We start from the raw sequence: 25,957 nt of genomic DNA, 5'->3' as shown, positions 1-25,957 counted from the left end.
GAGGCAGCAGCAGCAAAGCAAACATCATCAGAGGCAGGTGACCCAGCCTCTACTGTGGGCTTCAGCACGAAGAACCTGGGTGGCCTCTGGGTTGTGGTTTCTCTGCCACAGCTGTCTCTGAGCCTGTGGACTAATGCAGAGCAAAACTGGCACTGTTCATGGAGATTTGTGTGAGAGCCAGGTAGAGGCCCAGCGTGTCCCTTCACTCTCCGCCCCTCCTTTTTGCGTAGTTGTCTCACTCTCCCTAGTACACTGGTTTGGTAGCCGGTTCTACCCACTGTGGCTCTATCCTGAGAAGGAAGAGAGCAGACAAGAAGAGGGGCTAGAGCGCCCCCTGCTGGGGCTGGGTGGGCTGGTAGCTTCTAGCCAGTTCACCTGCCAGCTTGGTGCTGTCCTCCATCTCAGTGCTGAAACTCTTCCCCTCTAACCTGAGGCCATTAGGTATAACCTGGCCTAAGAAAGCTAGGGAGCTGCTGATCAGGCAGAGGCCACAGGGAAGTCCACTGGCAACCGCTGGCCCCTTACCCTTAGCCTCCCTGCTTTGCCAACGTAGAGAAGCAGACATCCCTTTTGCAAACACATCCTACAGTCTGCCTTATAGCCATGTATTTTTCCCTCATAAGGATTGCTGAATGTTAGCAGGGTCCATATTCTGTAATTCAGAGACATTTAATGTCACTTGTTTAGTGTTAAATGTTACTTTTTGTACTGTACACTCCATTGTCTGACATCAGGAATGTTACTCCCATCTCATGTCATTTCTCTCCAGAGTTATAGAATAGGAGGTGATGCCACTGAGCATCCAGCAACCCCCTAGAGCTCCTCCAGATGCTCACTCAGATTCTGATTGCATACCTCTACTGTTGGGGAACTCAGTGTCTCTCAACGGGGCCCATCCAATAGTTGACAACTCTATTCACTAGAAGCTTTTCCTCACATTTGAGCTGAAATTTGTCTTACTGAGACTACCTCCCTGGATTTGGTTCTTACTTTTGGCAACATAGAACAAGTTTGCTTTTTTGGACAAAAAGAATGTCCAAGGTGTTTTCTTCAACTTTTTAGAGATTGTGATCTTGCTTTCCTAACCCCGCTCCCTCTTATTTTTCATCTGAGGGATAAACAGCTCCAGTCTTCTCATCCGTTTCCAATGGGAAATGATTTGCAGACCCCTCACCATCCTGGTCACACTCCAGATAACAGCTATCATTTATTGAGCACCTTTGCTGACATTCCCCATACCTAAGTTCATCAAACCCGCATAACTACTGTAATGAGGTAGACATAATTATCACCGTCTTACAGGAAACTAAGATTCAGAGAGATTAAATAACTTACCCAAGATCACACAGATATTAAGAGACAGAGCCAAGGTTTGAATGCAGAATTAGAACCCAGAGTTGCCTGGCTCCACTAGCATGCCTGAGCTTATAAAGCCTGTGATCTAATTAATCAACACAGTTTTTAAAAAGTGGGTCTGTAACTGAGGATATTCTATTGGTAAAAAGTTGATGAAAATAAATGATATTTTATGTCAATGAAGATTTGCTAAAATGGATATCAGTTTACTCCCAGTAAAATGTAAATTGGAAATGTACTATGCCATTATTTAATATGCAGTATAAATCTATAAAATGATCCACACTAGCACCAAAAAAAAGGGAGGTCTAGGGCTTCCCTGGTGGCACAGTGGTTGAGAGTCCACCTGCCAATGCAGGGGACACGGGTTCGTGCCCCGGTCCGGGAAGATCCCATATGCCGCGGAGCGGCTGGGCCCGTGAGCCATGGCCATTGAGCCTGCGTGTCCGGAGCCTGTGTGTCCGGAGCCTGTGCTCCGCAACGGGAGAGGCAACAACAGTGAGAGGCCCGCGTACTGCACAAAAAAAAAAAAAAAAAAAAAAAAAAAGGTGGGGGAGCCTAAATATGGTCATGTTATGGAAGTGGTCTGACCAGGGAAAAGTAGATCTGGACTATCATCTCTGATTTTATGCGATCTGTCTCTATTTATGCCGTCTCAAGAGATGCTCTCGTTTCTGAAAGCTCTGCCACACTGTTGGCTCGTGCTGAGACGGTTGCATTCAAATAAACTCCCCAGGACTCTGCCGCAGGAACTGCTGGAAAGTCAAACCTTGACTCTTCTTCCTTATCTTCATGACAGAGTCCCTGACAGCAAAGTGAGGGTTACACCAAATTGGGTCAACCGGCTGGTTCTTGAGGGAGTGAGAGACCTAGAAGGAAAGGTGCCAAGAACACCCGGAGGAACAGAGGAGCTGCATAAAGCACTTTATTTGTGTTCTTCTGGGCAACAAGAACCCAGGGGAGAAGCTGTATATACAACACAACATTTGTAGCCGACTAACATATGGTTCTTTGTTTTCATTTCTGAAAAGCAATAAGCAAAGGGAGAATAAGCTTTGCTCTCAATTTTTGCAACAAAGTTTGAAAATCTCCAACCCAAAACAAAAGAATGCGAAACTGAAGCTTTGTGCTAAAGGCCCTACCTCCCTTGAGCCTCCCTTTCTCTCCCTATCGCCTAATCCTTATTTCCGGGAGGTCATTTTCATTAACAGGCTGTCATGGTGACTCAGCCTGCTGCTTCACAGACAGGCAGGGAGCTGATTCCCCTGGACCCATTCATCATGAAAGGCACTTTACTCCATAGAAAAATGCACAATATTGAGCTTGCTCCACCTTGGGAATTGCCCCTGCTGTTGTTTTAGTTTATCATCCCCACCTGCCTCAGAGTGCACCCTTTTGTCTTTTGCATCTCCTGTCCCTGGTGGTCTGCCTCCTCCCCCCTGTTGCAGATTTTCCATGTCCTTGTCTTCAGTGGTCAGGTTTGATCTCAGACACCAAGATCTAGAGATCTTAACCATGATAGACCTTTTGGAATGTGTGTCTATTACTTTTTGTTTTAGGAGCTAAAGTTTCAATGAAACGACCCAGGTCATTGGGACATAGCTCTCAGAGCAGTTTTCTGAAGTTGCATGCTGGGGTTTAGGGGAGTCAGGGAGCATGCAGCTCATAAATTAACCGTATGTCTAAGACCTTCGTGATCTCAAAAATTTTGTCCCATTGCTCCCAACAGTGCATTTGTCTTCGTGTTGTATGTGTTGTTGCTATTGTTCTGGGTCAGCAAATATGGACACTGCATTTCTAAAACCAAAAACAACTGTAGCCTAGTCTAAAAGGTAAACATCTGTAGTAACTGCACAACTTAGAACAGTAAAGGGGCTGGAAAGCACTGACCTGAGAAGGGACGTGTGGGTTTTCTCTTCCTGTGAGGGTCTCTATGTTGTGGAAAATAGCATCTGTACTCATCTGGTTTGAATCTCCTATTTTGTTCCTGAGCCTGAAGCCGAAGGCTCACGATTGATTTTGTTAAAAGGGAAAATCGATGATGAAATTTCTCATGTTTTTCCTTCCCTTTCACTAGCTTATACATTATCTCACAGCCATTATCTTGGAAACTAGAGAAGGGTGATTAATTTCATGCCCCAGCAGAAAATGCATGCCCCTGCCACCACAAGACCTCCCCGGACTCCGCATCCTTAAAAAGAGTTTGAAGGGTCTTTGTGGTTCACTGAGCTCTTCTTGCCCCCTTTGCTGTCGGGGTGGCTGCTGGCTGGGCCCCGCAGGAGTGGGCGCTTGTAGGGGGGGCGTTCTTTCCTGCAAAGGGGGAGATAACAGAAAGAGAGAAGAAAGACAGCACATATACACGCTGTACTGCCATCATTTGTGTGCATGTCTATCTCCCCCCACTGGACTGTGACCTCCTAGGAGCAGTGGCCTTGACTTCCTCTTCTCTGCATCCTGCAGCCCAGGGCCTTGCTCAAAGCAGGCAGCATGACTCAACGAATGACTGTTAGATGAATGGATGGAGATACGTTGTATCATTCTGGTTCTGGAGAAAACCTAACTGTCCTATAGTTACAAGTCTTCCACATTTCCAACTTGATTCTAACTCATTCTATCCATTTCACGACGGGATGGGCATGAACCCATAGATGAATTGCAGCTTGGCAGATCCAGGGAGCTCATTCCCTTCATAACCATCATGGGCTCCAGAGTTCCCTTTATATTTCTCAGTATAGCCTAATTATGGCATTTCATGGTGGGTCTGTCTCCCCTACAATCTTGGGGGCTCTCTGAAGGCAGGGATGTGTCTAGTTCTATCCCAGCACCCAGCACCCAATGCAATACCTTTAACACTACTCTTCAGCAATTATTCACTGTCTCTTCTGCTCACACACTAGGCTATGAGCTTCTGATGGGCAGGGACCCAGTTTATCGAGTTTGCATTTTTCCTCATACGGGGCCTTGTTTGTTTGTTATGTTGTTGAGTAACAAATTGATGTGCCATTCATTCAAGCATTGGATTAAGATTTATTTGCAGCGGAAAGATTAGCCAATCCAGAAAGAACTGAACCGAATTCCCAGGTCAGCTATATATGAGAGGTACGACCTTGAGCAAGTTGTTTAACTTCTCTGAGTTTCATTTACAAAACGAGGATAAAATAATCCAATCTTGGAGGGTGGCGTGAGGTTAAATGAGATAATATGAATAAACTCACCTAGCACCTTCCTTTGCCTACTATAACTTACAAAGGCCTGGTGCAAGGTGCTAGGTGCTAGGTATGGTCCACTGTACTCTGGAGATGACAAAGTTGAGTCAGACATTGATGCTGTCCTCAGGCTGCTTACAGTTTAGTAGAGGAGACAGTTATACAAAATAATTACACAAAATAATAAATAATAAAGAACTACAATGCATAGAAGAAAATGGTAATGCCACAAATATGGGAATCTCTTGGGCTGTTTGATTTAGGATTCAAGATGTGACTTCTTATAACCCATGATGCTCTGACCCTGGAGTATCATTTTCCTTCATTGCCGATGAGTCATGAATAAGGTAAAGACAGAACAGGTGGCAGCACACAAAAGGGACACCTTGCCCTAATGTAGCTCCTCCACCAGGAAGCCTCACTGTCTAAAATTCCACACTCATGAGGGACCTTGCTAATATAGGAAGGCCATCTAGCATGGGTGAGATACATCTAGATCTTAGTACCCATCAACAGCCTGGAACATATGCCGGAATGTTGTTTGCAGGCGACGTGATCTTGACGAAGTCCCTTTTTCCTCTAGCCTCTGTTTCTTCATTTCTAAAATAGTAGGGCCCATGTCCTTCCTGCATCATAGGCTCTGGTAAATGGGGTTGGGGAAGAGTTTTGCCAACTACAGGGTGCCATTCATATGTCACTGAGAGTGCGGGTCTTCACACCCAAAGGAAGCATGGGAAATAAGATGGGTTTGTTTCTTTGCGGGTGAAGCCCAGGTATGATCACAGGTGGGGCAGCCCCTGGCAGATGGTGTGCAGGGGGAGAGGGTGTGCAGTGGCTGGGGAGGAGTGTGAATGTGCAGAGTGACTCTGGGGCCATTACAGAGCCAAAGAGCACCTGCAGCTCAAGATGGGGGCACAGAGAGAGGCACTGGTAGGCAAGCGTCTCACACCTGGGCCCCACAGAGATGCTCCTTTTCCTATCGTGCCCTCCAGACTCACCTCCTTTGGGAAGCTGACTCCTCAGAAAATAAGCCTCTCTCTTCCAGAGGCTTCTGCAGCACTTTGTGCCTAACCTCTTAGTACACCATTTTCTAGGGAGTTCTTTCCCCAGCTATTTTTCTCACGGGACTGTGGGTTGGATGCATTTGATTTTTCTCTACAATTCGTGAGTGGTATGGAGTAGATGCTCGAAGGTTGTTTGATGAGTTGAATGAATTTTTAGTCCCATCTTTATCGTCTCTGTTGCCCTAAACATCCTGGCCTGTCATTGCTTTAGAATGTGTCTTTTCAGGTTCAGCTCCCTGCCTTTTACAACCTTTCCCTCAACCTGGAATGCCCTCTCTCCTCTTTCTGTTTCATCCATTGGAATTCTACATGTCCTTTGAAACCAAATTCAAGCCCCACTTAGTCCATGAAGCCTTCTCGGGATACTCCTGCTGGCTGCCGAATGTTTGCCAGATGGTGTGGGAGAGTAATTTCTGATTGGGTCTCACTTTTCACTATAACACGAAGGGGTGGAAGTAGATGATTCTTAGGGGCTTCTTCAGATCTACCATTTTATAATTCATACATTTAGGGCTTATTTAGGATCTACTCCCAGCTAGGCTCTGCACCTGGCACTAAGGATACAGGAGTGATAAAAATAATTCCTCAAGGAGCAGCCCATCTAGTGGAGGAGCCAGACATTCAAAGATGTCACAGCATGCAAAGATGCTGTGACAATACGCTATGGGACGTACCATGCACACGTGTGTGCAAAATGCAGTTCGGGACCCAGCAGAGAGGAAGGAGCTCTACCTCAGGTGGAGAGCAAAAGGACAAAAACACAGAGGTATGATATCTGGACTGGGCTTTGAAAGATAAATTGGTATTTGTCATCTACAGACAGTAAGGGAGAACATTCCAGAAAGAAGGAAAAGGATGAACATGGAGGTATGACTTGCTGACTGGGGTATAAAGTGATAGAAAGCAGGTGGGGCGCAGAAGGTGCTCACAAGGGAAAGGTGTGTGCTAGGAGGCTGCGTATGAAGTTTTCAATGTAGGCCAGGGCTTTGAACAGCCAGAAGAGGAACTGAAATGGGGAGCCATGGAAGGTGTTTTGAAAGAGGGCACAATCTGATAGGTAACTGAGCACATTTACACATTGCTCAGTATTGTTTGCTACCTTTGCATGTGTACATGCTTTCTCCTCTGTGAATCTGAGCTCCTGATGGGCAAAGGTTATCTATGTTCCCCCAGCATCCAGTGCACGGCCTGCCACATGGTGGGCTCCAGTGTGATGTAGAGCTGATGATTCCCACCCCCATGCCCCGCACACATATCCAAACCCCAGCGTGGAGGCAGCCCACTGGCACTGAGCCTGAGGCCACCTTACACTTAGAGGCCCACCCTCCGTGCTCATGCTCTGTCTCCTCACAGAGGCTTACCTGGCCTGCTCATTTCCCCTGTCTAATTTGTATGCACCTTGATGGGGCATTTTGTGTCACTGTGGTCGAGATAAGCGTGGGGTCTCAGCTCTGGTCATCAACGCCATGTCCCTGAGCCTGTGATGTCTCAGGCCCACATCCTGGCCTCCCCAGGGACCTTCCCCAAAGGGTGGCACAGCACCCAGGGATGCTGACAGGCTCCTACCAGCACGTGGGTGGAAACTGACACAGTATAATTATCCATAGAGATGAGAGTAAACAAAGACTAATTTTGAGTCAAAACATATAATTTTCCTTTAAAGCCAGAACTGCTCTTTCATGTATGTTATTTGATGCTTGGGTGGAAAATAATAAAAAAATGGGGAAGTATTCAAGTCCCACATCAGAGCCTTGTATCCTCCTGAGATTCATTTTTTTCAAGAACTGCTGACCAGTTGAGAGCTAAGTGATATTCATAGTTTGATGAGGTAGAGATGTGGGGATGGAGAGAGTTTTTATTTCGTTTTTCTTAGGCGAAGGGTGGGCGCATTTACCACAAGTCCTCAAGGCTATGAACTTTGAGGAATGAGCTCTCCAGCTCTTCTCTAATGAGGGCTCCAAAGCTCAGGGAAATGAGGTCCCGCGAGCCGGGCCCTGAACTCCCCTGAATGCTTTAGACCCAGTTTCAGGGTCCTGCCTCCCCCATCTCAGAGAACTCTTTACTAACTGATGGTGAGAACACCAGGCTGGGGATGGTGGGGCCTAGCTCTAGCCATGGCTGTGACCAATCCTGTCTGCTCCCTGGGCCTCAACACCTCATCTGCATGATGATGATGGCTACTCTCCCTGGATGTCAGCACCATTTTACTGACAGTGCAACATTCAAGAACAAAGTGGGAAAGGATCGGGATAATTTTATTCAGGCTGACAGAGGACCTGAAAGAGACAATCCCCAAATTAACTTGTAAATGAGTTTCTAACAATTCTTTTGAGTTTTATAGAGCTTTAAATTTTTAAGAATGTAACCAATGACTTCTAAGGATGAATTGAGCACCATTCTCTAGAGGTGAGCTCTTCAACGTCGGGGTCACACCTTAATCATTTACTTGTTCAAGCACCCCCTCTGCCCAGACACTTGGCACAAAGTGTTGTTTTTCCTAAGTGAGCGAATGAAGGGATGTATACATGCATGCATGCTCAGTACAGCCTAGGCACTGTGGGAGCACAGAGAAGAAACACAGATGCTCCTTCTGAAGACTAATCCTCCAGGATGGGGCTGAACAAGCTGAGACAAAGTATGAGTCAGCGTACATTGTGATGCAGACTCCTTGTGGAGCTGGGACTCAAGAGGTGGGACTCCCAGCCTGATGGGACGTGGGTCCTGAGAGATCATCCAGCCCAACCAGAGAAGACCAGGGACTTGCCCCAGGCTGTGATGAGCTGTCTGGAAATCTGGGACTGCACCCCAGAAGCCAGAGGAGATGGAAACATTTATTGAGCACCTACTGGCTGCCAGGCACTACACCATGCTTGTATCTAATTTTTAAAACCATCCTTATTACCCCCACTTTAGGTAGGAGGAGGAAGGTTTCATGAGGCCAGGAAACTTGCCTAACATCTCACAAGCTAGCATGAGCTTGAGACAGAATTTGGACCCACACTGAGGTGGAGCTTAGCTGGACTGCAGTCCAGCTTTAGAATCATAAACGCCTAGGATCAGATTCTGCCTCTGCCAAAATATCTTTGACCTCAGGCAATTCTCGTCACCTTTCTGAGCTTCCTTTTCCTCATTTGTAATATGAGGAATAAATTGTCTAGGAGGACTGAATAAGACCATATACAAAGAGTACTTTGCTCAATAAATAGTAGTGATTAACACTGTGTTTTGTTAATAACAGGTAGGGAGGAAGGTGCATCAGGCAAAAGCCCTGAGACAGCAAAGCGTTTGGGCAAGGTCAGTGGGAAGACTGGTCTGGCAGGAGCAGTACGTTGGATATCTCGTCATGTCCTTCAAGGAAGCTGGACCACTAGGAGAGTAGGAGATGGGGTCAAGAGGTAGGACGGGGCCAGCACATTCCAGATGCCACTGGGTGTCACTGTCCACATGCTCACTGGGCTCACCGCCAGCAGTCATGGGAACACCCAGCACTCTGGGCTCTGGTCCAGCCCTCAGGAAGGACACTCATCTCCTAACCTTGTTTCTTCACCCGCTCAAGAAGTTGGCCCCAGCAGAGGACCTGAGGGGAAACTTCTCAGGGATGTGTCTTCTCAGCCCTGAGCCTTTGCATCTTGACAGAAGGGGACTCTCATGTGCTCGGGGTACATACATGCCTGGCACTGTGCAGGGTGCTCGAACACACATCTCTTAATAATCTTCTGAGTGAGCACCACTGTCCCCACTTTACAGATGAGGAAATTGAAGGATCCGAGATCTTAGGAGCCTAGATGACATGGGAGCTATCAGATGTAGTAGCATATGGAAACACCCAGACTAGCTTTGGCAGCAGTGACTGGACTCAGCCTCCCAGCAGCTCCCATCCCTGTCGGTTCCCATGTTAGACCCAGAAATGTGACCAACCCCTCACTGTCTGACCCCATAATTATACTTCAACTCAGGAAATGTGCTGTTAAGCCCTTCTGCTCCGTACACTCTCTGTGGCAGGGCCGATCATCTTTCCCGTGACACAGATGGGAAACCGAGGGACAGAGAGAGGCTAAGGGAAGCTGCCCCTGAACAAAAGCCAGTTAAGCAGGACGCAAGCCCCTGCTGCTCTGCTCAGCACTTACCGCAGCCTTGGCATGGGGATCGTCACTTTCTCGACCATGGGGTTCAGCCGGTAATAATCCAAAAACGTTCTCGCCACGTTCCGCCCCAGCTTCATATCTGCAAGGGTGGGTGTTAAGGAGCAACTCTGGACTAGTAAGAAAAGTGAGAACAGTCACAAAACAGTATCACCACTCACTATTCTAAGTGTTGTATGTACTGTCTTTTTTGATTTTCACGAAACCTTAAATATTATTGATAGATACTATTATTTTCCTCATTTTCCAGATGAGGAAACTGAGATGTGAAGAAGTCCAATAATTTGCCCAAGGTCACAGAACCGGAAAGGAGAGGAGCCAGGACATGGGTCTAGGTAGTCTTACCCCAAAGCCTGTGTTTAGAGCTTTTAGAACCTACTGCATCCCTTTGGGAATCACTGGGCTTCCATGGTCTGCCTTCAGGTGGCTTGGGGTGGAGCCAGATAAGCAAGACCTGAGGGCAAGAGACCCTTTGTTGCATATAGACCAGGGCCTACTTGACCCCGAGGATTAGTCATCTACTTTGGTAACCTTGGGGACAATGATAAAACCCTCTCACCCTAAATAGTATCCCCGTTCCACCTTGAAATCTACCAATTATGAATCCTTAGGGTAAGCGTTCGTGACCTGTTAAAGTACAAACTCCCTGGGGAGGGGGAAAGGGTCAATTCCATATTGACCATTAACATTTTAGTATAAATTAGCACAGCAATCCAACAACATGGAGCATATGCTCTGTGCATTATCTATCATAACTCTGGGGCTTCACGTGAGCGGTTTCCTCTCCCTGAAGTGCCTTCCCCTTCCCTTTGGCTAATTTTTAACTATCAATTCTCCAGTTAGGTGATGTCTCTTTAGTAAAGCCTCCCACAGTACTCCTCTCCCAGGTCTATGATTGGTGCCCTTGCCCCCTACTTCCGTGGCTTCTGAACTGACTTCATTCAAAGCACTTATCTTTCATCTCATATCTCTCAGCTCTGAACGTCCAAGCCATCACCAACTCTTACCCAAGGGACCTCCTATCTCTTCAGTTTCTCCACTTTTCTCCAGGTCCCTGCTGTTCCCCTAGAAAAGGTCAGCACCATCTTTTCCTTGAATTGCTGTCATCCTGTCCTAATGGCCTTCCTGCCATAAGAGTGCCTGCCTCTACTCCATTTTCTATAACTTTGCTAGTGGGGGTGGGGTGGGAGGGTAGTTATTCTAAAACGCAGATCTGACTACGCCACCCAGCTGAGTAAAACCCTTCAGGGGCTCCCAGTTGCCTTTAAAGTTCAGATTTTGGAACTTGATCTACCGGGTCCTTTGTAGTTAGGTCTCAGCTTTGTGCTTGTTGCCTCCCACCTTCACGCTCCAGTGATACTGAACTTCTCCTACCTCCAGACCTTTGTCCATTCCATTCCATCTTCCCAGACCACTCTCCCCTCTGCCCACGGGCCTTACAGGGCAGACTCCTTCTCAGCTTCCAGACACCTCAGTTTAGTTGCCCCTTCACTGGGTACCACTCAGCCACCATTCTACCCAGGCTCATGGAGGTGGGCTAGCATCTGTGGAACAGTTGAGTGAGTTCTCACCACTCTCTTCAAGACGTCTGTCTCCAGGCTGGGGTTGGATGTGGCCCAGGACATGAACACCAGCATTTATGTAGTGCCTGGCACCACAGTGGCACTTTGCTTACATATGCATTTTAAAACATCCAGGGAGGAAGGCATTTTTATCTCCCTTTTGCTCTGGGAGGTTAAGAAACTTGTCCAAAGCTATATAACTGGAAATGGTAGAGTCAAAACTCCAATTTGGGAGTGTCTGACTCCAGAACCTTGAGCTTTCCACCACTCTGGGCTGTTTCCCAACTTGAAGGCACCTTTTCTGTCAAGGGCTGAGTCATCCCAGGCCAGTGCCTGGTGGGAGAAGGAGAAACGCCAGACGAGTTGTTTAAGACAGTGAGATGTGCCGCAGGCTTGCTGTGCTCTGGGGCTGCCACCTGCTTTCTTCCTCTGGTTGTGACCGACCTTCTCTGTCCCCTCCTTTAAAAAGTTCACAAGCTGGTGTCAGGCATGGGCTCTCAGACCAGCAGACCCTGGAGGCAGTCTCGCCACCAGGACCTGCAGAAGTGGCTAGCTGCTTCAACCTAGCCAGGCTCGAACCAAATCACCACAGTAAGAGCTACAGGGCTTCCCTGGTGGCACAGTGGTTAAGAGTCCACCTGCCAATGCAGGAGACACGGGTTCGAGCCCTGGTCCGGGAAGATCCCACATGCTGTGGAGCAACAAAGCCTGTGCGCTACAACTACTGAGCCTGCGCTCTAGAGTCCATGAGCCACAACTACTGAAGCCCACGTGCCACAACTACTGAAGCCCATGTGCCACAACTACTGATTCCATGCACCTAGAGCCTGTGCTCTGCAACAAGAGAAGCCACCGCAATGAGAAGCCCATGTGCCACAACGAAGAGTAGCCCCCGCTCACTGCAACTAGAGAAAGCCCGCGCGCAGCAACGAAGACCCAGCGCAGCCAAAAATAAACAAACAAACAAACAAAAAAGTAAGAGCAACAGGGGCGCAGAGGAGGGGAGAGGTTCCTGTGGACGGGGCTAAAAGATTGTAGTAGAAGTTTCGGAATCAAATGTACCTAATCCGAATCCGAATCCTAGCTCAGCCACATGCTGTGAGGGGCAGATTGTACTTTCCAAAGATGTCTGCAACAATGTCTCCCATCTCACCTGTTATTCTATGATGTGACCTTGACACTCCCTCCACTGAGAGGTGGCATCTGTATCCCCTCTCTCTGAAGCTGAGTGGGCTTTGTGACTCACTTGCCACCAAAGGAATGGCAGAAGTGACAGTGTGGGACTTCTGAGGAGAAGCCAGAAAAGCAGGTATAACTTGCACCTTGCCTGCTCGAATGTTCCAGCTGGGGCCCTGAACTTCCAGGCAAGCTGTCTGACTGCCCTGGGGTCAGCATGCTGTGAGGAAGCCCAAACTAGCCCATGGAGGGGCTGCAGGGAGAGGCCCTGAGACTTTGTGGAGAGATTACTTTAGAGAGAGATTTCTGGCCAGCCCGCAGCAGCTCCTCCAGCACACTATGGCTCCAGCTCCAGCTCCAGCCACTGTCTCACTGCCACTGCGTCAAAGATGCCAAGCTAAGAGTACTCAGGGGAGCCCTTCCCAAGTTTCTGACCCACAGAAAACAAGAGAGAATAGCTGTGGTTTTAAACACTAAGTTTGGGGGAGATTTGTTACGCAGCAAAGGAGAACTGAAACACAGTGTGGCCTCGCAGAGGCTTTCCCATCTCCCTGAGCCCTCATTTCCTCACCTGTAAAATGTGAATAACAATGCCTGCCTCACAGGATTATGGTGGTGAGGTATGTCACTAACACGTGGGTGCTGACTAAGTAAGTGCATGAATGGGGCCAGAGGGAAGCCTGAACCCTTCCTCCTGACCTGCAGTGAACTCCAGACTCACCCAGACTGGAAGCAAGCCTAGGAGATCTCCTTGGTAGTCAATACACCTGGGCTCTACAAGGTGGAGGAGTTGGGCTGTTGCAGTAAAATGTTCCTCTGTGAGGTACTGATCATTTTAGCAAGCTCTGTTTAAAAGACAGTGTTTTAAAGGCGGGAATTGTCAGGGACAACCCTCTTTCTCTTTCCAATAGTATTACATATTTCCTAAGCCCTGAGAGCCTCACTCCAGATTATTTACTGCACTGGCCCTGCTGGAGTCGAGAAATGAGGCGTGGGTGACAGGAGTGAAGAGACTGACTGAACATTTTCAATTAAAACAAGCTGTCTTTGAACAAAGGTTTAAGATCTAGGCATGGAGAAAGCAATAGCTCTCTTGGCTGGAACCTTTTCCGATATACTGCAGAATTAAGAGAGAAAAAAAATTGGGGTGAAAACTCCCAGCTCTTCATTGCCAACGAAAACCTCAGAACGACCTCTGTAAATTCAAAGTATCCTCCTCAGATTCTTCCGTAGCTCCCGATGGGCTTCTCGCAAAGGGGCAGGAACAGGCAGCAGGTGGGATCAGGACCCTTGAACCAGAGAAGCAGGAGGGTTTGTCTGGGGTTGTCTGAAACTCAGACTAGCTTGGTGACTTCTGCCCAGAGCTGTTTTAAAGTAAACGGTGGGCGTCAATAGCTCCAGCACTTGGTGGGATGCTTTAACAGGCAATGAGGGCTGGGATATTTTCATTCATTCATTCATTTGCTCATTCATTCTAACATTCTGGGGGCTGCTCGCATGTGTGTACTGGCATGAACAAGGGCAGAGATCGAGCTTAAAGAAGAATTAGACAAATTCTGTTTACAGTCTAGAGGAGGAAACTAACATGTCCCAACTAACTACACTAGCAAACAGGCTGTTGCATTCTCACCTTTACAAAAGCAACTACCATTTTTTTTCCCCAGCATACCCTGTGCACTGTAGAGTGTACTTATTTACTGTCGATAACCCCCACCACATCCCTGCAAGGTCAAAGCACAATTGGACACATATTTTACAGGAAACTGAAAAAAGCAGAGTTTGCATAATTGACCCAGAGCCTTGTGCCTCGAAAGTGATAGAGGTGGCATAGGAACCTGTGTCTTTTATTTATTTATTTTAACATCTTTATTGGAGTATAATTGCTTTACAGTGGTGTGTTAGTTTCTGCTTTATAAAAAAGTGAATCAGCTATACATGCACATATATCCCCATATATCCTCCCTCTTGCATCTCCCTCCCACCCTCCCTATCCCACCTCTAGGTGGACACAAAGCACCAAGCTGATCTCCCTGTGCTATGTGGCTGTTTCCCACTAGCTATCTATGTTACATTTGGTAGTGTATATATGTCCATGCCAATCTCTCACTTTGTCCCAGCTTACCCTTTCCCCTCCACATGTCCTCAAGTCCATTCTGTACATCTGCATCTTTATTCCTGTCCTGCCCCTAGGTTCTTCAGAACCAATTTCTTTTTTTTTTTTAGATTCCATATATATGTTAGCATACAGTACATGTTTTTCTCTTTCTGACTTACTTCACTCTGTATGACAGGCTCTAGGTCCATCCACCTCACTAGAAAAAACTCAATTTCATTTCCTTTTATGGCTGAGTAATATTCCATTGTATATATGTGCCACATCTTCTTTATCAATTCATCTGTCAATGGACATTTAGGTTGCTTCCATGTCCTGGCTATTGTAAATAGTGCTGCAATGAATATTGTGGTACATGACTTTTTTGAATTATGGTTTTCTCAGGGTATACGCGCAGTGGTGGAATTGCTGGGTCATATGGTAATTCTATTTTTAGTTTTTTAAGGAACCTCCATACTGTTCTGCATAGTGGCTGCATCAATTTACATTCCCAACAAAAGTGCAAGAGGGTTCCCTTTTCTGCACACCCTCTCCCGTATTTATTGTTTGTAGACGTTTTGATGATGGCCATTCTGACCAGTGTGTGGTGATACCTCATTGTAGTTTTGATTTGCATTTCTCTAATGATTAGTGATGTTGAGCATCCTTTCATGTGTTTGTTGGCAATCTGTATATCTTCTTTGTAGAAATATCTATTTAGGTCTTCTGCCCATTTATGGATTGGCTTTTTTGATATTGAGCTGTATGAGCTGCTTGTAAATTTTGGAGATTAATCCTTTGTCAGTTGCTTCATTTGCAAATATTTTCTCCCATACTGAGGGTTGTCTTTTGGTCCTGTTTATGGTTTCCTTTGCTGTGCAAAAGACTTGCAGTTTCATTAGGTCCCATTTGTTTATTTTTGTTTTTATTTCCATTTCTCTAGGAGGTGGGTCAAAAAGGATCTTGCTGTGATTTATGTCATAGAATGTTCTGCCTATGATTTCCTCTAAGAGTTTCATAGTGTCTGGCCTTACATTTAGGTCTTTCATCCATATTGAGTTTATTTTTGTGTATGGTGTTAGGGAGTGTTCTAATTTCATTCTTTTACATGCAGCTGTCCAGTTTTCCACGCACCACTTATTGAAGAGGCTGTCTTTTCTCCATTGTATATTCTTGCCTCCTTTATCAAAAATAAAGTGACCATATGTGCATGGGTTTATCTCTGCTTTCTATCCTGTTCCATTGACCTATATTTCTGTTTTTGTGCCAGTACCATACTGTCTTGATTATTGTAGCTTTGTACTATAATCTGAAGTCTAGGAGCCTGATTCCTCCAGCTCCATTTTTCTTTCTTGAGATTGCTTTGGCTATTCGGGGTCTTTCGTGTTTACAAAGAAATTGTGAAAAAATTTTTTCTAGTCCTGTGAAAAATGCCATTGGTAGTTTGATAGGGATTGCATTGAATCTGTAGATTGCTTTGGGGAGTACAGTCATTTTCACAGTGTTGATTCTTCCAATCCAAGAAAATGGTATATCTCTCCATCTGTTTGTATTGTCTTTAATTTCTTTCATCAGTGTCTTATAGTTTTCTGCATACAGGTTTTTTGTCTCCTTAGGTAGGTTTATTCCTGGGTATTTTATTCTTTTTGTTGCAGTGGTAAATGGGAGCGTTTCCTTAATTTCTCTTTCAGATTTTTCATCATTAGTGTATAGAAATGCAAGAGATGTCTCTGCATTAATTTTGTATCCTGCTACTTTTCCAAATTCATTGATTAGCTCTAGTAGTTTTTTGGTAGCATCTTTAGAATTCTCTATGTATAGTATCATGTCATCTGCAAACAGTGACAGCTTTAATTCTTCTTTTCTGATTTGGATTCCTTTTATTCCTTTTTCTTCTCTGATTGCTGTGGCTAAAACTTTCAAGACTATGTTGAATACTAGTGGTGAGAGTGGACATCCTTGTCTTGTTCCTGATCTTAGAGGAAATGGTTTCAGTTTTTCACCATTGAGAACAATGTTGGCTGTGGGTTTGTCATATATGGCCTTTATTATGCTGAGGTAAGTTCCATCTATGCCTACTGTCTTGAGGTTATTTATCATAAATGGGTGTTGAACTTTGTCAAAAGATTTTTCTGCATCTATTGAGATGATCATATGGTTTTTATAGTTCAGTTTTTTAATATGGTGTATCACACTGATCAATTTACTTATATTGAAGAATCCTTGCATTCCTAGGATAAACCCCACTTGATCATGTTGTATGATCCTTTTAATGTGCTGTTGGATTCTGTTTGCTAGTATTTTGGTTAGGATTTTTGCACCTATGTTCATCATTGGTATTGGCCTGTAGTTTCCTTTCTCTGTGGCATCTTTGTCTGGTTTTGGTGTTAGGGTGATGGTGGCCTCGTAGAATGATTTTGGGAGTGTTCCTCCCTCTGGTATATTTTGGAAGAGTTTGAGAAGAATAGATGTTAGCTCTTTTCTAAATGTTTGATAGATTTCGCCTGTGAAGCCATCTGGTCCTGGGCTTTTGTTTGTTGGAAGATTTTTAATCACAGTTTCAATTTCAGTGCTTGTGATTGGTCGGTTTGTATTTTCTATTTCTTCCTGGTTCAGTTGCAGAAGGTTGTGCTTTTCTAAGAATTCATCCATTTCTTGCAGGTTGTCCATTTTATTGGCATATAGTTGCTTGTAGTAACCTCTCATGATCCTTTGTTTGTTTTTGTTTGTTTTTGCGGTACGTGGGGCTCTCACTGTTGTGGCCTCTCCCGTTGCAGAGCACAGGCTCCGGAGGTGCAGGCTCAGCAGCCATGGCTTATGGGCCCAGCCGCTCCGCAGCATGTGGGAATCTTCCCGGACCGGGGCATGAACCCGCGTCCCCTGCATCGGCAGGCGGACTCTCAACCACTGCACCACCAGGGAAGCCCTCTCATGATCCTTTGTATTTCTGCAGTGTCAGTTGTTACTTCTCCTTTTTCATTTCTAATTCTATTGACTTGAGTCTTCTCCCTTTTTTTCTGGATGAGTCTGGCTAATGGTTTATCAATATCTTCTCAAAGAATCAGCTTTTGGTTTTATTGATATTTGCTATCATTTCCTTCATTTCTTTTTCATTTATTTCTGATATGATCTTTATGATTTCATTCCTTCTGCTAACTTTGGGGTTTTTTTGTTCTTCTTTCTCTAATGGCTTTAGGTGCAAGGTTAGGTGTTTATTTGAGATGTTTCTTGTTTTTGAGGTAGGATTGTATTGCTATAAACTTCCCTCTTAGAACGGCTTTTGCTGCATCCCATAGGTTTTGGGTGGTTGTGTTTTCATTGTCATTTGTTTCTAGGTAATTTTTGATTTCCTCTTTGATTTCTTCAGTGATCTCTTGGTTATTTAGTACTGTGTTGTTTAGCCTCCATGTGTGTGCATTTTTTACAGATTTTTTTCCTGTAATTGATATCTAGTCTCATAGCGTTGTGATCAGAAAAGATACTTGATATGATTTCAATTTTCTTAAATTTACCAAGGCTTGATTTGTGAGTCAAGAAAGGATCTATACTGGAGAATGTTCTATGAGCACTTGAGAAGAAAGTGTATTCTGTTGTTTTTGGATGACTGTCCTATAAATATTAAGTCCATCTTGTTTAATGTATCAGTTAAAGCTTGTGTTTCTGTATTTATTTTCATTTTGTATGATCTGTCCTTTGGTGAAAGTGGGGTCTTAAATTTCCCTACTATGATTGTATAACTGTTGATTTCCCCTTTTATGGCTGTTAGCATTTGTCTTATGCATTTAGGTGCTCCTATGTTGGGTGCATAAATATTTACAATTGTTATACCTTCTTCTTGGATCGATCCCTTGATCATTATGTAGTGTCCTTCTTTGTCTCTTGTAATAGTCTTTATTTTAAAGTCTATTTTGTCTGCTATGAGAATTGCTACTCCTGCTTTCTGTTGATTTCCATTTGCATGGAATATTTTACTCCATCCCCCCACTTTCAGTCTGTATATGTCTCTAGGTCTGAAGTGGGTCTTTTGCAGACAGCATATATACCAGTCTTGTTTTTGTGTCCATTCAGCCAGTCTATGTCTTTTTTATTTTTTATTTTTTTCGGTACTTGGGCCTCTCACTGTTGTGGCCTCTCTCATTGCGGAGCACAGGCTCCGGACACCCAAGCTCAGCGGCCATGGCTCATGGGCTTAGTTGCTCCACAGCATGTGGGATCCTACCGCACCAGGGCACGAACCCGCATCCCCTGCATCGGCAGGAGGACTCTCAACCACTGAGACACCAGGGAAGTCCAGTTTATGTCTTTTGGTTGGAGCATTTAATCCATTTACATTTAAGGTAAATATCGATATGTATGTTCCTATTACCATTTTCTAAATTGTTTTGGGTTTGTTATTGTAGGTCTTTGCCTTCTCTTGTGTTTCCTGCCTAGAGTAGTTCCTTTAGTATTTGTTGTAAAGCTGGTTTGGTGATGCTGAATTCTCTTAGCTTTTGCTTGTCTGTAAAGGTTTTAATTTCTCTGTTGAATCTGAATGTGATCCTTCCTGGGTAGAGTAATCTTGCTTGTAGGTTTTTCCCTTTTGTCACTTTAAATATGTCCTGCCTCTCCCTTGTGGCTTGCAAAGTTTCTGTTGAAAGATCAGCTGTTAACCTTATGGGGATTCCCTTGTATGTTATTTGTTTTTTTTTCCCTTGGTGCTTTGAATATGTTTTCTTTGTATTTAATTTTTGATAGTTTGATTAATATGTGTCTTGGCATGTTTCTCCTTGGATTTATCCTGTATGGGACTCTCTATGCTTCCTGGACTTGATTGACTATTTCCTTTCCCATATCAGGGAAATTTTCAACTATAATCTCTTCAAATATTTTCTCAGTCCCTTTCTCTTTCTCTTCTTCTTCTGGGACCCCTATAATTCGAATGTTGGTGCATTTCATGTTGTGCCAGAGGTCTCTGAGACTGTCCTCAATTCTTTTCATTCTTTTTTCTTTATTCTTCTCTGCAGTAGCTATTTCCACTATTTTATATTCCAGGTCACTTATCCATTTCTCTGCCTCAGTTATTCTGCTATTGATTCCTTCTAGAGAATTTTAAATTTCAATTGTTGTGTTGTTCATCATTGTCTGTTTGCTCTTTAGTTCTTCTAGGTCCTTTTTAAATGTTTCTTGTATTTTCTCCATTCTGTTTCCACGATTTTGGATCATCTTTACTATCATTACTCTGAGTTATTTTTCAGGTAGCTTGCCTATTTCCTCTCATTTGTTTGGTCTGGGGGGTTTTTGCCTTGCTCCTTTATCTGCTTCACATTTCTCTGACTTCTCATTTTACTTATCTTACTGTGTTTGGGGTCTCCTTTTCTCAGGCTGCAGGTTCAGAGTTCCCGTTGTTTTTGGTGTCTGTACCCAGTGGCTAAGGCTGGTTCAGTGGGTTGTGTAGGCTTCCTGGTGGAGGGGACTGGTGTCTGTGTTCCAGTGGATGAGGCTCGATCTTGTCTTTCTGTTGGGCAGGACCGCAACTAGTGGCTTGTTTTGGGGTGTCTGTGACCTTATTATAATTTTAGGCAGCCTCTCTGTTAATGGGTGGGGTTGTGTTCCTGTGTTGCTAGTTGTTTGGCATAGGGTGTCCAGCACTGTAGCTTGCTGGTCGATGAGTGCAGCTGGGTCTTTGTGCTGAGATGTAGATCTGTGGGAGAGCCATTCGATATTACATGGAGCCAGGAGGTCTCTGGTGGACCAATGTCCTGAACTTGGCTCTCCCACCTCAGAGGCACAGACCCGACACCTGGTTGGAGCACCATGACCCTGTCAGCTACACGGCTGATGGTGAAGTGAGGGTCCTTATCTCGAAATTCTGTCTGGCCCTCCCAGGTCTCACAGCAGGGGTGGAGCAGGGCTCTGAGGTTACTCTCTTCTGGAGTTTTATTATTTTGAGTTCATATGGTAGGTATTTGGAGAAATCACGGTACTTAGTGAAAAGCAAGTTTGAGGGAGTGCCAGGGACCTGTGCTCATTTGTTGCTGGGTGCTGCTTAATTACTGGAGAGTTCCTGTTGAGGATTTTTAGCCCTCTTTGAGTCCAGACCTGTCTGAAGCAAGGTCCTGGAGTAACACCCCACTGTGTACGGCAGGCAGGACATGGCAGCAGTCTTCACTCCCAGGGGGAAGGGCAACCTGAGTGTCTTTTAACGCCATTCATGCTTTCTCCTCTCTTAAGTGTGACCATAAATTCAGACACTAAATTCTGTGGACATGTTGGAGATTTAATTTCAAATGGAGGAATTGTGAAAGGCTTCATGGAAGTGGGTATATAGTCAAGATTTGACAGACAAAGACAAATCTGAAAGAGGGAGGAAGAGAGAGATTAGCATCAGTAGAAGCGGGGAGTGGGCCTGGGGCCCATGATCCTGGGCCAGAAATAAGACAGAGAAGGGCCCATGGGCCAAGGGAGCTAAAGTGTAGAGGGGAAGGTGGGGCTGCAATGCTAGGCTGGTGTCAGATTAGCGAAGGCTCTGAATGTCAAATTATGGAATTTAAACTTGTATTCTGTTGGCAATAAAAGCCAGGGCCTATCTATGGTTGTATTTATCATCTGTTCACTTAATATGTTTTACTGGTCATCTAGTATGTTCAAGTTCTCTAGAAGGCGCAGGGTATATACTGTGGTTAAAAACCAAAAACCAAAAACCAAAAACCAACCAACCAAACATAAACCAACCAACTGAGTCAAGGATTTTTAAATCCTTGAAGCAGAAACAGTAACAAAGTAATGCAAAAACACTGAATAAATACATAACTGCAATGTTAATAGCTCTAGAAAGAAAATGCACAGAGTCCTTATCTGAGGGCAATGGGGTATTGCCTTAGAGAGGGGGTGTGGGCAGGCCTCTGTGAACTGAGAGTGGGCAGTGGGTACGGAAGCATCTATGAAGAAGGAAACGTGTGTGGGAAGGGTCCTTGGGTGGGACAGACAGGCTGAAAGAGGGCTGGTGTGGAGAGATAGGCAAGGGTTAGATCACGTGGCACATTATTCTGGGTCACCTTCAGGACTCTGGATTTTCTAAGTGAATGGGAAGCATCTAAGTGAATGAAGAATTTTAAGCAGGAAAATGAGATGGTCTGATTTATAATTTTAAAAGGTCAGGTCACTGCTTTGCTAAAAATAAGAAAGCAAGAGTGGAAGCAGGCGTGCCAGCCAGGAGAATACAGCGATGGTCCAGGGGAAAGATGGGGCCCTGGACCAGGATGGAGGCAGTAGAGATGGGAAGATACGTCGTGGGGGGAAGAACTGGCAGGATCTGCTGACAGGTTGGATGTAGGGCTTGAGAGAGAGGAAGGAAGGAAGGGTGACTGCATACTTAGCCCCGGTAGCTGGGTGAATGGGGGTGCTGTGCTCTGCAATGTGGAAGACTGAGGGAGGAAAGGCTCAGGGGAGAGGTTAGGAGTTCAACTTGAGTTCAAGATGCCTGTGAGATGTTGGGCACCCGGGTCCTCAATCAGAAATAGGAAAATATCAATAATGGAAATGGTTTCTGAACCACCACCTCTCTAGGATTATTCACACCATAAATTTTTGCTCACTGCATGGCCTGTTCCCTTCTGCTCCCTCTCCATCATCTTCTTGCCCCTGGCTCTCAGAGGGCACTCAAGGTCCCTGGGAGAATGCAGGACCCTCTGTTCTCTTATCTCAGGGCCTCAGGTCTGGTGCATTGAATGAGCCCATAAATGGGAATCAAGAGACCAACCTGGTTTCGATCGGTAACTTTCCATGTGATCTTGGCCATTTCCTTTCTCTGGCCTTAACTTCTCTGTGGGTAACATGTACAGTCTCTCAAGTTCTTTCCAGCGTTAACATGGTATGTTAAAGCAAAGGCCTCAACACCATAAGCTTATGAAAAATCCCATCCCCGTTCTTTCATTCAACAAATATTTATCGAGGACATACTCTGTGCCAAGTTATTTTAGCACAGTGAACAAAACTGACCGAGATCCCTGTCTTCATGAAGCTTACATTCTACCTACTGGAGACAAACTGCTAATCTAGTACACTCGTACATTACTGAGATGCCAGACAGTGATGAGTGCTATGAGTAAAAGTAAGGAAAAGGGCAAGCGGAGTGCTGGGGGGCAGGCAGCAGATCGCAGCAGAAAGTAGAGTGGTCAGAGGAGTCCTCATTGATTAAAGTGGGGCTTCAGCGGGCTTGGAGGAGGCGGGGCATCTGGGCAGCATCCAGCATGAGTGACCCTCCTCGTCTGAAACAGGACCTCTGACCAGTCACTTCATAACTGGTCTCCTGCTAAGTCCAGCCCAATCCCACCACTGGGGATAACAGTCGGCCTCCAGGGTGGGATTGAGGAACACCTCCTTCTTGGCACGTGGCAGTTTCCTGACTGACTGAAGCTCCCCTTCACCTCCCAGAGCAAAGCCAGAGGGGATGCATCTCATACATATCCTCCCGCCTGGCCTGTGGCCTCCCTTCCCCAGGCCCTCATGTCTGAAGCCGGCTCCACACCTCTCACTCCCTGCAGCTCTTCCAGAACCACTGCTGAGCACTCCTGGCCTCCCTGCGCTGCAGGGAGCTGAGGTCCGTTCCCACTCAGCAGATACCATATTTCGCTTCCTCTCTCCCCACAGATGTGTGCTGCAGGCAGGTCTGATTGCTTTCCCCATATTTTTAAAGTCTTTATTGAACTTGTTACAATATTGCTTCTGTTTTTGGTTTTGGTTTTTTGGCCCCGAGGCATGTGGGATCTTAGCTTCCCAACCAGGGATCGAACCTGCCCCCCATGCAGTGGAAGGCGAAGTCTTAACCACTGGACCACCAGGGAAATCCCGCTATCCCCATTTTGCAGATGAAAAATCAGAAGGGACTTGTCCAATGAGGCTCACCAGATACTGGTGCACAGAGGACTGAAGCCCATTCATTCGTTCATTCATTCACTCATTCATCATTCACATAATCATGACGTGCCGGACCCCATTCTAGGACCTAGGATACAATGACAAGAAAAACAGACACGGTCCCTGTCCTCATGAAGGTCTTTCTTTGCCATCATCCTGCCTCCAAATACGAAAGTTTAACTCCTACCTGCTCCCTGCTGGGAAGCCCCCACCTAGAATTCTTTCTCTTCTCACACTCCTACTCACACCAGCAAAAGATGGTTATCATTAAAGGGGACTGATTAATTCTGCAGAGGAGTCGGCCAAGGAAAAGTGATTTCTCTTTGGTAAGGCTGACAGCGCTGCTGGAATGTTGAGAGGCAACTGCCCAGGAGCCTCTAGGTAAAGGCAGGAGAACAGTGGGATGCAAAGGATCTTTTGTTTCTGGCTGCCTCACCCATCCTCCCATGGTGTCAGACAGGTGCATGACTAAACAGATGAATCTGTCTCTTGAGTGCAGTGCAGAGGCTGCAGTTATAATTGCAGAGTCCTCTCCAATCCCATGCAAGTCCTGAGGCAACCCCTGAGGTAAGGAGGCCATGAATGGGAGAGAAAGACAGGGAGACACAGGAGGAGGGAGGAAGAGACAGGGAGAGACAGGCAGGTGAAGAGACCAACAGAGAGTGATGCAAGCAGACAGGAAGATACAGGGAGAAATGCGTCAGGATGGAGCGGAAAGATGGGGGCCGAGAGAAACTCGATCTTGAAAACTGGAGAGAAAGGAGTGAGGGGCAGACACAGAAACCTACGAAGTGGATGACAGAGAGACAGAGAGAGAATCAGACTGAGAGAGAGAGACAGACAGAGCGAGAGAGAGAGAGAGAGAGAGAGAGAGAGAGAGAGAGAGAGAGAGAGAGACACTGAGAGAGGGAGAGGGAAAGGGAGAGAAACATGCAACTGTAGACAACAGGGAGGGTGATGGGGGGAGGGAAAGGCAGAGGATGAGACAGAAAGAGACAAAAGGAAAGAAACAGGGAAACACAGGCATAAGAGGAGAGACAGTAGGGCTTCCCTGGTGGCGCAGTGGTTGAGTGTCCGCCTGCCGATGCAGGGGACACGGGTTCGCGCCGCGGTCCGGGAAGATCCCACATGCCGCAGAGCGGCTGGGCCCGTGAGCCACGGCTGCTGAGCCTGCACGTCCGGAGCCTGTGCTCCGCAACGGGAGAGGCCACAACAGTGAGAGGCCCGCGTACCGCAAAAAAAAAAGAGGAGAGACAGCAAATGAGATGAGCAAGACAAAAATAGAGGCAGAGACAGAGAGAGAGGCAGAGAAGGACAGACAGAAGGAAGGGAGAGACAGACTGATGGGAAGGGACACCTCCTCTTTGATAAGTGAGGTACAACTCAAGAGGGTGGGTATTTTCTGAGAGGCTCCCTTCAGAGAAGAGGCTGGAGATGAGCACACAGGTATGAATGGTGGGGAGGTGTCCAAACCACTAAAGAATGCTGAAAGTTGCGGATAGCTATGAGGCTCTATATTCATTTCCTATTGCCACTGAAAAAATTACCACACACTTAGTGGCTTAAAACAACAGAAATTTAGTCTCTTGCAGTTCCTGAGGCCGGAAGACTGAAATCCATCTCAATGGGCCAAAGTCAAGGTGGTAACAGGGTCACACTCGTCTTGAGGCTCTAGGGGAGAAACCGTTTCTGGCCTCTCCCGGCTGCTGGTGGCTGCGGGCATTCCTTGGCTTGTGACCACATCACTCCAGTCTCTGCCTCTATGGTCACATGTCCCTCTGCCGTCCTCTTACAAGGTTACATGTGATTGCATTTAGGGTCCACCCAGATAATCCAGGATACTCTCGCATCTCAAGATCCCTAGAAATGACATCTACAGAGACCTTGTTTCTATATTAGGTAATATTTATATCTCTAGGTTCCAAGGATTGAGGTCTGGACATCTTTGGGGCTTACAGTACGTGCCCTGAGTTCACCTGCTTAGCTAAGAGCTGAGGGTGAAGACGCTGTGAATGTCAGGGGCGGAGCTCTGGCTCTGTGCTGGGCGCTCTACCCACACCACCCACCAGACCCTCAGTATCACTCAGAGATGTCCAACACCTCCTGCACAAGCAGCAAGTGGATTTACCAGGATTTGGACCCCAATATGTCTAACTCCAGAGTCTTTTTTATTTGCATTATTTGCTGCCCCTCAAGGGCAGGAAATACCTGTAATGGACCATGTGCTGCTTATTTTACTTCTTAAACACGTTGTAACCCTGTCCCCTCCTCTTCCCCCACCATTAGTCCTTTAGTTCAGACCCTTATCTCTTACCTGAACTGTGCTTCAGCCTCCTAATTCGTCTTCTTGCCTTCAAGTTCTCCCCTTTTTTGCTGAGAGTCCCATTCTCACAATTGCTAACCTTGTCACTTCCTGACTTACAACCCCATGCTGATTCCCTGTCACCTACAGGGTAAGATCTAA

The 25,957-nt window shown here is 45.9% G+C and overlaps 1 protein-coding gene across 1 annotated transcript in view; it reads right to left on the bottom strand.

Annotated features, from left to right (window-relative positions):
• Window positions 1–3,441: 3,441 nt before the first annotated feature.
• The window catches only part of AGBL4 (AGBL carboxypeptidase 4), a 202,719-nt gene continuing 180,203 nt past the window's right edge, over window positions 3,442–25,957 (bottom strand). Inside the window, 5 exon segments of the mRNA XM_007472148.1 lie at window positions 3,442–3,557; window positions 3,560–3,666; window positions 5,561–5,580; window positions 9,161–9,167; window positions 9,754–9,850. Of these exon segments, the coding sequence (XP_007472210.1) occupies window positions 3,442–3,557; window positions 3,560–3,666; window positions 5,561–5,580; window positions 9,161–9,167; window positions 9,754–9,850 (347 nt within the window).

This window comes from Lipotes vexillifer, unplaced genomic scaffold (assembly GCF_000442215.2).
Source record: "Lipotes vexillifer unplaced genomic scaffold, Lipotes_vexillifer_v1.1 scaffold1375, whole genome shotgun sequence".
Lineage (NCBI taxonomy): Eukaryota > Metazoa > Chordata > Mammalia > Artiodactyla > Lipotidae > Lipotes > Lipotes vexillifer.
This window is presented reverse-complemented; position numbering and strand designations above follow the sequence as displayed.